The sequence below is a fragment of the Asterias rubens genome, chromosome 1 (genome assembly GCF_902459465.1).
Source record: "Asterias rubens chromosome 1, eAstRub1.3, whole genome shotgun sequence".
In the NCBI taxonomy this organism is placed as follows: Eukaryota; Metazoa; Echinodermata; class Asteroidea; order Forcipulatida; family Asteriidae; genus Asterias; species Asterias rubens.
Genome location: NC_047062.1, coordinates 22,716,109 through 22,729,823, shown reverse-complemented (window position 1 = coordinate 22,729,823; position 13,715 = coordinate 22,716,109). Strand labels below are relative to the sequence as shown.

At 36.7% G+C, this 13,715-nt stretch overlaps 1 protein-coding gene across 1 annotated transcript in view; it reads right to left on the bottom strand.

Moving 5' to 3' along the window:
* Window positions 1–3,828: 3,828 nt before the first annotated feature.
* The window catches only part of LOC117288395, a gene marked incomplete at its 5' end in the record, with an annotated part of 44,236 nt that continues 34,349 nt past the window's right edge, over window positions 3,829–13,715 (bottom strand). The window contains one exon of the mRNA XM_033769280.1: window positions 3,829–11,914. Within this exon, the coding sequence (XP_033625171.1) occupies window positions 11,804–11,914 (111 nt within the window). The remainder of the gene's footprint in view (window positions 11,915–13,715) is intronic.

Sequence of the window (13,715 nt, the reverse complement as noted above, 5' to 3'; positions counted from 1 at the left end):
GTCGTCATCTTTTTCTACTCAACATTATTGATTCCTTTTCTTCTGTTCCGTTTTTGTGTTTGTTTATATCTCACGTCGTTAAAATGTGTTTCTAAACAGACTAGTGATGTAACCAGATAATTTAAAAGGGGAGGAGCAAACGGGGAAAAGACATAAAGAGGGGACTTTTTAATGTATGAACAATGTCGAACAATTAATTTGGTATTTTTCGATATAATTTTACTCTTGGTTTTTACTATTATTTCCCCCCTTCAAGACACAGTGTGCAGCTGTTATTTTTTTTAAAATAACTATTACATTTGTTTGGAAATTATTTCACAAAATGTGAACATTTCCAAAAAGACAAGTACAGTGTCTTGCTTGCCAGAAATGACATGGAATTGTATAAAGTCACTCTTTAGTGTCAACAAATGTACAATGGTATATACACGTAACAAACATGTGAAAGTGAATCGCTTTCTTGGAGTGACGAGAAGGTTCTCACAACCAAGCAACAAGGATTTAGTTTTTCACCATGAACCCTTTACAACGTTTAATGCACATCTGTGAATAGTGAGACTGCCAACATGGCAGAACAGTTGTACTTGGTAGAGCGCCGGCACGTTCAACCGGAGGTCGTTGGTTCAAATTCCGCCATAGTCAATTGTTCTTTGTGCAACCCTAAATCTTTTTTAATTTACCCAGTCAGTTTCCTTTGTGGTTTGCAAGTTTACATTTTGTAGTTTCAATTCTACTGTTTTGCACACCCGAAAAATTATGTTTTGTATTTTGATTATTCACCATCATAAGTTATCTAACTATCCCCGAAATACATGATTTCCACACGTAATAATGATGTCAACACGTAGGCCTACTTGACGAGTTTATAGAAAGAGATTCAGAGATGAAAATTCCCATTTATAGTTTCATAATACCACTACAAAGTACCCGTTTTATGAATTGAATGTAAAAGGACATCTGTATTGTTAAGCTATATCAACAATCATATATAATTGCCAAACACGCGACAACGTATCCGAAGTTGGCTTTCTGCCAGACTAGTTCACGTTTTGGGTGGGGTGTGCTGTGTGCTGTGACGGCCCGGTTCGCCTGGCTGTTTCAACAAACATGAGTAAAGCAAAGAGCTCTATATGAGTAAACAAAGCCTGTTATTGGGGAATGGGAGTTGGAATCGGTGCCAAGTATTGATGATTATGTGTTGAAGAATGGCCCCAAATGCTTAATGAATTACAAGTGAAACATTTATAGGATATAGACCACAAACAGAAGTACCTGCAGTATTTAAATATGAACGGATATGATTATGTTTTTTGGGGATGATGAAATCGACTTTCCCCCAAAAATAAAAATTACATATTGGTTCAACTTTAGAAAGCGAGTATTTTGCGAATGAAATTATAGAGAGGGGAAAAACAACACCAGAAAACGGTCAGCACTCGAAAAAAACACAAGTCTTCCAACAACAAACAATGTGACCCTCAAACAAACAAACAAACAAACAAACAAACAAACAAACAAACAAACAAACAAACAAACAAACAAACAAACAAACAAACAAACAAACAAACAAACAAGGAAAGACCCAAAACAAGCCAATCAGCAGACAAATACCGACACTGTCAATGAAAAAAAAATCATCAGCTGTGAGCAATTTGTGTTATTATATAATTTGATATAAGGCACCTTGTCATAATTATATTGGTCCATTTCAGGACTAAAATAACCAACCCGTGTGTCACAGATCCCCCCCCCCCGTCGATCAGGGTATTTATTCCACATCAATTAAGCCCCAACTAAGGAATATGATTTCCCTACAAGTAAACTATTTTCAAGCATTCTCATTATTAGGTTTCATCTATAATATCAATTACGGTGACTGATACCAGGCGACCAGCAGCGGCCGGCCACACCTCCCTCTCCCTGGCACCTGTGAGCCACGAGCCGGCGTGGATTGAGCGCGCGCCGTCTGCAATTTAACAAGGGTGAAATTTGATCTGACCCACGGGTCAAGCCAGTCGGTAGATTTACGCTAAAACAAAAGACCACAATAGAAGAAACACTGGTTTGGTTTGACGTTACCAGGCAATCTGATTCGTTTCAACTCAGTTGGATATTGCTTGTGGAGAAAAGCTACTGTTTCGGTACCTATCCACTTTCATTTCTTGGTTTCTATATTGGTCGATATAAAAAGTTTTTCCATTTTAGTTAGTGCTCATGTTCGCCTTTAAGTTTTTACAAATCTTGTAAACAGTTTCTACTTCCTCAATTACATTTTCCTTTTTCCTTGAAGGGGCACTTTCTTCTTCTTTTTTAATGCTTGGCAGTTCCTCTTTTGTAGGCCTACCATCAAATTTCCTTTGTTGTTTTGTGCTATCTCAGTACAGGCCGTCCCAAATCAGCGGTTCTGATCTAACTGCAATTGAGTTTGGTAATTGTAACCCACTGTTTGTTTTACTCTTATACAGCTGTAAATAGGCCCTTTACACCATGCTAACCTGTGGAAATTTATTTTCAAAAAGTGGTAGCGTTTTTGAGATAAATTTGTCGAGAAAAAAACCTGGAGCGGTTTGTGTACGCTTAATCTTCTATTGGAATACATTATCTGAGAAGTGTTAGAAGCGTTACCGTGTTCTTCACGAGGAAGAATAATTACAGATTGATATTAATGAACAACGGAAAAAAAGAAAGGTTAATGCAAAACACAAACAAAAGTTTGTTTCTTGTAGATTGTTTTAAATCCCCTCGCAGATTAATTGTGAAAAAAACGACAACAACACCCAACAAACAAAAAACAAACAAGCCCACCCATCTTGATGAAAAAAACCAGACACAATCTGTTGTCAATATTTGACTTTAATAAAAACTGCTCACGTAAACACTTCAACAGTGGTGTGTCACTCCTGGGAGGTTATTGTTCTATCAAGATTCATCGATTACGTTGACATCACAACAATGAACCACAGCCCAGACCACCCTCTTGGGCTTTCGTGTGTGCGGTTTTAGGTCCCGCCAAGCTCTTTACGGCACCAAACCCCTCCCCCTACCCCAGGTTAAAGTTCACAGAGCTAATTGCTCAACGCCCCAAGTCGCACAGGAGCTGTTTCTCGTCAGGAACTGTTAACCAATCACAACTCGATGTGATGTGGATTGTTTGGTGACTCAATCCCTCCCATTTCTGCTTTGCAAAACGATTTCATACTAAGCACTTTTTTGTTAATAGACTCTTTGTCACCAGAAACTTAGGCCCATTACTCTATTAGGCAACCCCGTGCGCTTTTATTATTCTACTTTTTTGTAAATTTCGTCAGGACGAGAAAAAAAAAACCCATTTTAGATAACTTTTTGTATAACTTTTTTTTAAATCGTTTTAATGTTTTAATCATAAATGTAGATTTATACAATAAAACTAAGACATGGAAGTTAATTTCAAAAGATTGTCACGTTTTTGAGATATGGCCGGAAATCACAGTGTGAATAATAATGTCCACACATGAAGACTACTCCCTGATTATAGGAATACACAACCCGAGAAGCGTTACTGCAGTAACACTACTCAGATTTTCTCAGTGAAATGTTCCTCAAATTGCTTTATATTCTATAGAAAGCTGCTGAAGGCTTCTCACCACAGGTATTTTTTGGCCATTCATTTTAAGAGCGATTACCAAACGTACACATTCCCTTAAATTTTAAAGTGTTTGCTATTTCCAATCACCATTATGCAGGATTTTATAGTTTGCCAAAGATGAATAGTGAGTTTTATGAGGAGAAAGGAACACAGACTTGTGAAAGAGTAGGACACCAAAAATAACTTACAACAGCAGAAACATGTTCAATTATTGAATTTTAATGTTTTCTTTAATTCAATGAAATATTGCGAATAATTAAACATATTTACAATAAATTTACAATTACTAGTGCTTAATCTTTACAAAATGCATTACAAAAAACCAAAAGCTTGTCTTTGTTTAACTCCAAATTGTCCGCAGAATGTTCAATTAATGCTGTACATTTCATTACAAAATTGTTAACATTTCGGGGAAAAAATCTCCACGTTCGTTCTCGACAAAACACAGAATTTGCCACGAAAATGGCAATAATAATGTTTAAAAAAAAACATACCAACAACTTCAAAATGGCCCTTCAAAACTTCATACTTCCAAAATGCTCACTCGACAATAAAAACATGATAATAAATAAGTAACAATGGCGTAATTATTCATAAATAACGGATACAAATTCATTCACATCCCTTCTCGAACAAAGATTGCACCTTCTGCTCACAAACAAGAGTTGTTTAGTTTTTGTCAAAATTTCACTGAATGCACCAATTTATAGATGTTTATGATGTACGCTATAATAAACTGTATCTTTTCTTTCAAGGTCTATCTGTTAGTGTAGATATAAGTATCCACACAACTTTCAGAACAAACTATCAATTTGTGCTTATCCCCACCCTACCAAAAAAAATAAACAAAACCAAGAGGTGTCCGTGCATAATTATTGCACGGACACCTAATAAATAGGCCTAATAAATAATTAAATTGTGAAAAATATCTTGTGTTTACTCCAATTAAAAAATGCGTAAATTTTCATTCAAGAAAAGGCAAACTTTCAAACGGAAGACACTTTCTGTTTGAAATCGTTATCGCCCCTCAGAAACAAATTGTCCACTAAAATGTGAGATGAGCTTTTTCTTGAGTATATAACCAATGCTGACTAATCACATAATTCATCATAGAAGTTGCTTTCCTGACACTATACTACTGCATTCTTTATAAAAGATTTTCGACAATAAACTCTCTTCAAATTTCATCAACACACGACTATAAAACAGGGCCCAATTTCATAGAGCTGCTTGACCATAAAAAGTTGCTCAGCACCAATCAAAATTTGCTTAGGCTACCAGAAATAGGAAACCAGTCCAAACACCATTCTATGTGTACAAAGTGTGACTGGTATATAGCTGAGTTTTGCTAAGCAGAATAATGTCAAGCAATTTTTCTGCTTAAGCAGCTCACTGAAATTGACCCATTTTTCAGGCCTCGAGGCCAAACAACTACTTCAAACGTCCATCTTCCAACCATCTGAAATGTATACACAATGCACTTCGAGAATTGTATATTCATTAAGTCAAAAGTACAAATACAAACAGTCACATAATGGTCACTTGTCCAAATATGTGGTCAAAAATTTGACACAAAATTTCAGTGTTCGCAAGTCGATGTTTTTGTTTTGTTTTCGACGTCTACTATCAGTCTCTGTTTTGACAAAAAATTGTTTCCTCGTTCATCATCAATTAAAGTATTCAGCAGGAAGCACATTCAAAAGTCCCTCAAAAAAAAAACGAGTAAAAAATCTGTACATGTAAGAAAAAACTACAGAGACACTTGAAGGTCATTTACAAACAATCTGCTTGCTTTGGTTGAGAAGGCAAGTTCTTGAAAAAAAACTAGGCCAATCTTCCTAAAAAGAATTTTTCAAAAGTAATGAATGAATATCCGTTTGTCATGATCAAACTCTACTTTTTTTCCCCCTTTAGATTTTTGCCCTATGTTTAAAAACAAAACCGAAAGAAAATAGTCAGTCTCATTCTACTAAAATAAGACCATCTACTGTATTTATCATGGTGTATACAGGGTACATGACCTTTCTTTTGCAACATCACATCCCAAGTTTTGCCATCTGAGGTTGGCACACATCTGCCTTTTTCATACAACACTTGAAAGCCCCGTTTTATGAACGTTTCGGCTGACACAATGGATTTCTTATTTATTTAGTAAGATGGGTAATTTGAAAGCATCATGGTATTAAATGACAAATTATTGAATTTTCGTCAGTGATGCTGTCATTACTTTTACCAACTAATGGCTGGTAAAACTTGCGCCTATAACATTGCAAAAGAAAGGTCCATATGGCCTATTAATGGTTGATCGTTGATCTTCAAAATTGAAATCACACATTTGTCTGTATGTTAAATGAAAAACTGTCCTCTTATTATAAGCACCCCCTAGAAACCAAATGTACCCCTCCAAAAACTTGACCTGCGTTTTGGGTCTGTGCAAACATTGTAACGCACCATTTTAATTTGTAAGGGAAAACAAGTTTTTGGAAAAAGGCATAAAAACTAGAAACAAAACAACATGCAAATAAAAAAGTTCATTGGCTTCTTCAATTTGAAAAAAAAAAAAAGACATAATAACTGGATTGTTTCGGGCAAAACAAAAAGCGTTGATTGTAGAGTCTTAACTCTAAGCAACATAATCATTTATTTTTGTCACTGAATTCCTTGAGTGATTTCAATCATCAACTTTCCCCCAACTGTACAAGATTGTATATAGACCAAGCTTTAAAATAAAATAATTTATACTTTACAAAATACCTACAATTGTTTTAAAGTAGCATTCTACTTTTCTTTTTAAAGTTATTATATTACAAAATGTATAAATTTCTGTACAGACAACTGTGCATAAATTACATATTTGGCAATAATCTAGTCTCTCTTTTCATTGTCAAAATTAGGCTGACTTAGCCAAAGTCTCAGTAATTAAAACCAAAACAAAGAAAATACAAACAATTTAGACCTTAGCAGGATTGTTGGGTCAGAAATAATTAGTATGACATACGTAAAGAGAGCCAAATTTTACTTGACATCTCAAAGCCATTCATCCAAACCTTCAGATGCCAACATTTTTGTTTACAATCAAGAGTTCTCTTTAGTAAGTTGTTAGGTACAAAGCAAGGGACAGCATTAGTTGTAGTCTTTCCTCAAGGTGCACAATAGCTTGTTGCGTCTTGTTTTGATTTCTCTACTATACACGATGTGTACAACAGGTTACCGCCCACCTTGACTACAGGCTAGCTTCTGCCTTTTCACTCACAGTGAAAAAGCAGATGAACTTTCCAAACAGGATTTCACGACTTCCTAAATCCAAAATTTCAAAGTTGAAATGAGCTCACAATCACCCCCGCCCAGCTCAGAAGTAAAGTCAGTCACAACTCGGCTGGTCACAACCACTGTATGTTTTTAGAAAACTTAGTGAACCAGTGCCATCTCTTTACTTTTAAGTAAGTTTTACACACTAAGCCATTATACTGATCCGAATATCTAAGTTTAGCCAACACCTAATACTGGAATGGCATATCATTGGTTAACTTAATATCCCTTACATCCATGTTGTCCATCTAGTATAGCATAATGCCCAAATGAATCCTTACACTGTGGTATATTAGCTTTAATGATAGAAAAACACCCAATTCAAACAAACAGCACCAATCAGTTGGAATGTTGCATCAAACTCTACTGATCGACCATTCCATTCCGTATTACCGCCCGCCCCCCCCCCCCCATTCCTCCACCTACAAAACTTTTCATCTCATACTGATATTTATGAAAACTAGGCTGGCCATTCAATTACAGTCCGGTTCCCTACCAAATGACTGTTCAGTGCTCAGTACGATTTAAACAAAACAGAGATGGCTTAGGCATGAAGCCATCTTGTCTCTTTCCTTTTGAAAACCAATGGTGCCATACTGAGGCTGGTAAAGAAATAGTATGGCACCTTGCCTCAATGGAATCAGGTACATGTGTACTGGTGCATGGTACCTGACTTCTATGGCTAAGTAGCCTGGTCAAGGGCTGTAGTAGGTCTGACATTTTTACAAAATTTCTTGTTTCTGACTAAACCGTACCAAATAACTTCTACTCCGTCAGTGTTAAAACTTTTCCTTTTTCTTCTAAAGAGACAAATTATCCGGAAACTGTTCCAATTGGAATGTTGTCTATAAAGTGAATGTGAGTAAAATGTGCCCTGTTTGACCAAAGAGTCAGAAAACCAAATAATAAATAACCAAAATTATAAGAAAAACAATACCAATGCCAAACTTGGAAACAGTTACGTTCAACGGGACTTCCCCAAAACGCCAGCGTTCTTAAATTATGTAAACACAATATAGCACCTTTGCAGACTCTCAGCCTATTCAAAAAAAAACAATATATGTAATAAATACAATAAATAGCATGGAAATAAATAACCTACATGTAAATACACTTTGCACTTTATCTCTTTCTTCCCTCTGCATTGTTTTTGTCCCACACCCTCAAGCTCATTGAAAAAGTACTGAAAATCTTAATTTAAAAAAAAACAAAAAAACTTTGTTGTTCAAGTCTTTGGTAAGTCATGTCGCAGGAATTCCTCTATTGACTCCCAGTTGTCATTGCTAATTGGCAAGAAACAAATGAATCCAATCATTATTCAATCACTTCCTAGATATTGCCTCACACTGCCACAACACCCAGGTGCTATACACTGCCACAAAGTACCAGGGCACAACCTCATAAAGTCTGTAATCTCAGAAACTTACTAAGCACAACATAGTATTGCTTCGCAGAAACAGGATACCAGCCAAAACTACATTAAGTTAACATCGTTGCATCTGGTGGCAATTTTTGCTTAGCAAAGAAATTCGTCAAGAAGTATTTCCTGCTTATTAATTTTATGAAATTGGGCACATATCTTCCGGGCTAGCATGTGTTTGTACAACTGGTATTACATGAAACCCTTGATACTGTGGACTTGAAAGTCTCCAGGTTTCTGGGGGAATTTATTTTGTGGACAGAGCCAGCCATGGAGTACACTGATAGTAATGGTGCTCTAATGCAAGGGAACAACTCTGCACTATGTGATTTGACAGCCCCCCCCCCCCCCCCCCCCCAGCCACTTAATTTGAATGGCAAACATGTAATTCAGCTGGGTGGCAATTCATTGTTTCATATTTCAATTCCTGTTGACCATGTTTTTTTTTTTTTGGGGGGGGGGGGAAATTGTACTCACTTCAAATGAACAATGTACACAGTACTGACTACAAGTACTTTAAAGTAATTGGCAATAAATTAAAAAAAACAAATCAATTTGAATATTTGCAAGCTTTGTTGGAAATTGTTAAAAAGAAAAAAGAAAATATTATAATAAAACTAATAAAAACCATATCGGGAAAAAATATTTAACTACTTCTTTATAAACAAAAATTGTTTGGATAATCTTTGGAAAATAAATGTCAATAAGGCAACACTGCGGAATTATATGTCACAAAGCTTGTGAGTTTTTTTTTGACACAGAATTACAGCTACAGTCTACCAGATATTCATGCGTATGGATCTTTTATCATAGTGCAGCCATTTTGGCTAGTCTCTCATACAAACCAATGTACCAAAAAATGACTTTCGCATTTTCTGTCTAAAAATGGTGGTGTATTCACGACAAAGGCTTGTTTAAAGTCTATTAGCTTGATAATTTCTAGTATTTGATGAAAAATACAACACTGGTATTTCTTTTAGAAATGCACATTTTGAATGGTGCGGCCATCTTGTTTTTTGCCCACCTTTCAATGCAATGAAGTGACATCAAGGCCGGATAATAGTCTGGCTCCTCTATAGGAAATGTGAAATTAAACCATTATACAGGTAACCTGACAAAGATAGCCAAAAGTGTACTTGCCTTCAAGCCTCTGCCTTTTCAAAATAAAAGTTCCCAAAAATTGTAAATGCAGGGAAGCATTTAATTAAATTGTTTGAAACTGTTGGAAAGTTTATAACACTTGTATAACATCGCATCACATTACAGTAAAGTTCTCTTTTAATGCAAAGTGAGATGATCTCCTTGATTTTTAAAATAATTGTCAGTGTTGGAAATACCAGTATTGTAATTTCCCTTTGTGAAAATAAAACAAAAGCAAACATGTACAGGCTTTCAACTTGACTTTGGATCAAGTTAACAAATAATAAATAAAAACCAAGAGTAGCTTGATTTCCTTTAACACTTTTATGCTTACTATTCATAATTAAATTACTATAAGTTTCCATGGGCATTTTTACTCTAAGTAGTTATTTTACTTGTATATTACAAACATTTGAGCTTTCCTTTACATTAAATTCAATTTAAAGTGTGCATGGGTTTTGGGGGTGATACAGGAGCTGTATTGTTATTTCCTGACCAGTAGAGTGTGTAGAAAGTGATGTTAAATTGTGTCAGTTGGTAATAATTGATGCTAGTTGGGAAATCCAAAGGGTTTACCTTTTACTTGTTTAGTGACTAGCCAGCCAGATCAGGGAGTTTGTCATTACACAAGTCGGCAGCTTTGTATATGCATGTGTCCATTTCAAAGGTTTTCTTTCAACATTGTCATTTGTAAGGGACTTGACTTTGAAAGCATATGGGCATTCTGGGCCAGGAGACCAATGTGGCTGGCTTGACCACAAGAATTTTGACTGGTCCTCAGAAGTTTAATTGACATTTTGTCCTGTGCACCACTGTCTTAAGGAAAACACTGCGACATTGTTCATCATCCACTGTACTTCGTTCATCGACCACTAAACTTTGTTCACAGACAAAAGTGTACAAAGTTTGCGAGTAAGTAAGAGGAGGGCATGGTCGCACATGAAGAAAACAAAGCATGGCACAAGATGGACAGCAAATGTTTTGGTCTTTCCATCCAAGAGGGAAAATAAACCATTCCTCAATGATTACGGTACACTGCCTGCCACTTCGTATTAAAAAGGTGCATACCAAAAACACCAAGCTATATATTGTGCAACTGTCACTACCACAGACTTCGCAGTATACAAACATTGCATAATAGATTAATACTGGTCAGTGGTTAACTGCAGACATCTTTTAGTTTAGCGCATGGCTTTACAAATGCTTTATCAATAATTGAGGTAGCTTCTGAGAAAGCACATTTAAATAGGGATAGTAGCAATTATACTGGTATATCGCACAGCTTTTCAATAAAACACTGTGTCTGATAGGAGGTATTATAACAGTGATTCAAGCACTGCTTTAAACCGTAACGACAACTACTTAACATCAAAAACAGTCAAAGTGAAACATTTTCTGTACAAACATCTAGCGTATTATATTGACAAGGGAAATGGAAGAAGTTGTGGGGGTGGGGTGTGGGGGGATGATGGTGGTGGGGGTAAGAGAATGTAAACTTTTTGTATTTATGCAACCCCAATCATTGAAATGGGAACCGAGTAGGTTGGCCTTCTTGTAGCTTGGTTAGGTCTTGACTTAAATAACTTGAACCCTTGTCTTTATATGACTTGACAACCCTTCTGCACGCCTGACCATCAGCAGATCAGACACAAATGTCGATACTCACTTAAACATTACGCTTCCAACAAACACTGCTCCACTTATCACAATCAGAAGAGAAGTCCTGGGAATTCCAACTGGCATTTTGCTTTTTTTTTTGTAGCACACAAAGAGTTTTCAGTGTCTTATTGCAGCTAGAATGGACAAAAAATCATGCACAGTTTCTCAGTGTTCTTGTCTTTCAAGTATAAACTGTCCTTGGTCGAAAGTAGTTGTACAAAGAGTCGTTCCAACTCATTGTAGCAAAAAGGTATAAAGAAGCGTCCCTGTACACGTTAAGTTTAAAGTTTTTTTCAAGTGCACACACTTTTTAGGAAACAAATGTCCTGCGTAATTTAGTTGATATTTCTCGTTGATGGCTCACCTGGAACCACACAGCATTGTTTTTCCTGGAACCCTGGCAGGATTTCTCGGTGAAAAAGTTCGGTTCTTATCCAATAAAAGGCATTCGAGAATGTCTCCACCGTCCTCCACGTTAAAAGTTTCGGGGCAACTTTTCCTCCTCATCGCATTGAGCTGTCAACAATGTTTTAAAATAAATTGCGAGAACTGCCAGCTAGTCCAGGACATCACACGTAAATGCAGCATTTCAGGGGGTGAAGCCATGGACATGGCATTCACTGGTACTTTGTGCCAGTCTGGTTGGTTGATCAGACTGGACTGCCGTCATGGCGATCATGGCGTGGTTGATGATGGCTATGCAACTGCAGTATGGCCTGGAGTCGCTGGAGAAAATTCTGTTGCCGTCGGGCTCGAAGCATCTGTTTCGAAGAAGAAGAAAAAGAGGGCAATGTTAAATAACTCTTCCGCAAGTCTTTGTCATTCATAATTAAGGTGACCAAATCGAGGCTGGAAGGGAAAATAGTCTGTCCCCTTCAAGAGTACAATGAGAATCAGTACCCATTAGCACTATTGCATGATTGGGAGCATGACTAATCAATTGCAACATGATTAATAATGTGGGCACATCACCAATCCCTAACGGATTGTCATCTTGAACTTGTCAAAATAACAATTAGTACAAAGAGTCCCAAGATGACCCCTTGGTGAAGGTCACGATACAATGAGAAACAAAGCCATCATCAACACAAAGCAACACCTCAAATAGAATCCACACATGGCATGATGAGTGGGTCATTTCCAAGAAAGTTATCCCAGGCAGGGTAGGGCACCCTTTGAAGTTCAGTAGCATGAAATAAAATGTAAGGGAGGGGGAAAAGAAAAGTAGGATAGTATCTTTACGGTTGAGTGAAGTCTTCTGGTTCTCTTTTAAATCAGGAAGTTCCACTTAAAACTTAAAGAAAAAAAAAAAGTTTTAAGTTTTAAAGCTTGTTTTTTTTTTTTTTTTTTTGGGGGGGGGGGTGTTTTTAAAAGCTTGACTACATAAGTCTGAACCCATTTATGTCATAATAAATATTATTGACAAGTCTTTATCAATTTATGCATCTCCTAAATCTAAGAGAAAACAGATAAGTAGCTGGTGATATTTTGAGCATTCCACAGGAAACCAGGAAATCACCTGCCTTCCCTAACAGGGGTGATGAAATCAAGTACCATACAAAGCCTTATCTCACCTAGACTGATTTCTTTCTGTCCTAGTTTCCCAAACCACATTTGTTTTTTATCAGTATATCCCTTGTAAAAGCCCAACCGACAATGACAATGCCAATACCGTTCAGCGAGTGTTGTTTGCACTTCAATTGTTCCCTTATTTGATTCTAAATGCAGTGACACGTTATTGATTATCAATTAAGAGAGAGAATTATTCGCAGACAATGTTTTAACCTTGACTCTGTACAAACTGCTGGCAGTGCAGCGGCCAATATAGCTAGGGTTAAAAGAAGAAATCAATTAACCACAAGTAATTTGAAGATGGTCTGGAGAGTGAATGTTCCTTGACACAATTGATTTTTCTCTCCTAAGGGGTCAAGACCCACATCCTTGGGTTGAAGCCCTTCCATACGACAGGATGTCGTCGGTGTATAAAGGTGTACAAAGGCATCGCAGTACAGCCGAGGGTTCAGACGCATAACAATCAACCAGCCAGCGTTACACTCACTTTGTATGACTCATTACAAAGGCATGATAGACAACCTACCCTCATCCCTCTCTGGCATTGTTTCACAATGTCGTCATTACACTCAAATTTAATCAAGAGAGTTTTAAATGTGTATCAGATGCACGGGGACTCGTCTGCTATTACCGTAACCGGAAGCCGTGTATTAATCACATGTTTTTATTGGGAATTAAATCACCCCGTTGATGACTTGCGGGAAAAACATTGACATTTTGCAGCTTGCTGGGGCCTTTTTGTTATTTTAAAAACAAACAATTGAACTGTCAAAAACAACTGTCCTCAACACATGAACATTCTTGTTTTGAAACAGTCAAATATCACAAAGTAATTTTGATGGATACAATCATTTACATATTCCAATATTTAAATTTCAACTGAATATTTCCGGTCTGTAGCTACCTATTGTTTTCCTCTCTTAAAACAAACAATTGAACTGTCAAAAACAACTGTCAAAAACACATGACTAAATCTGATTTTGAAACAAG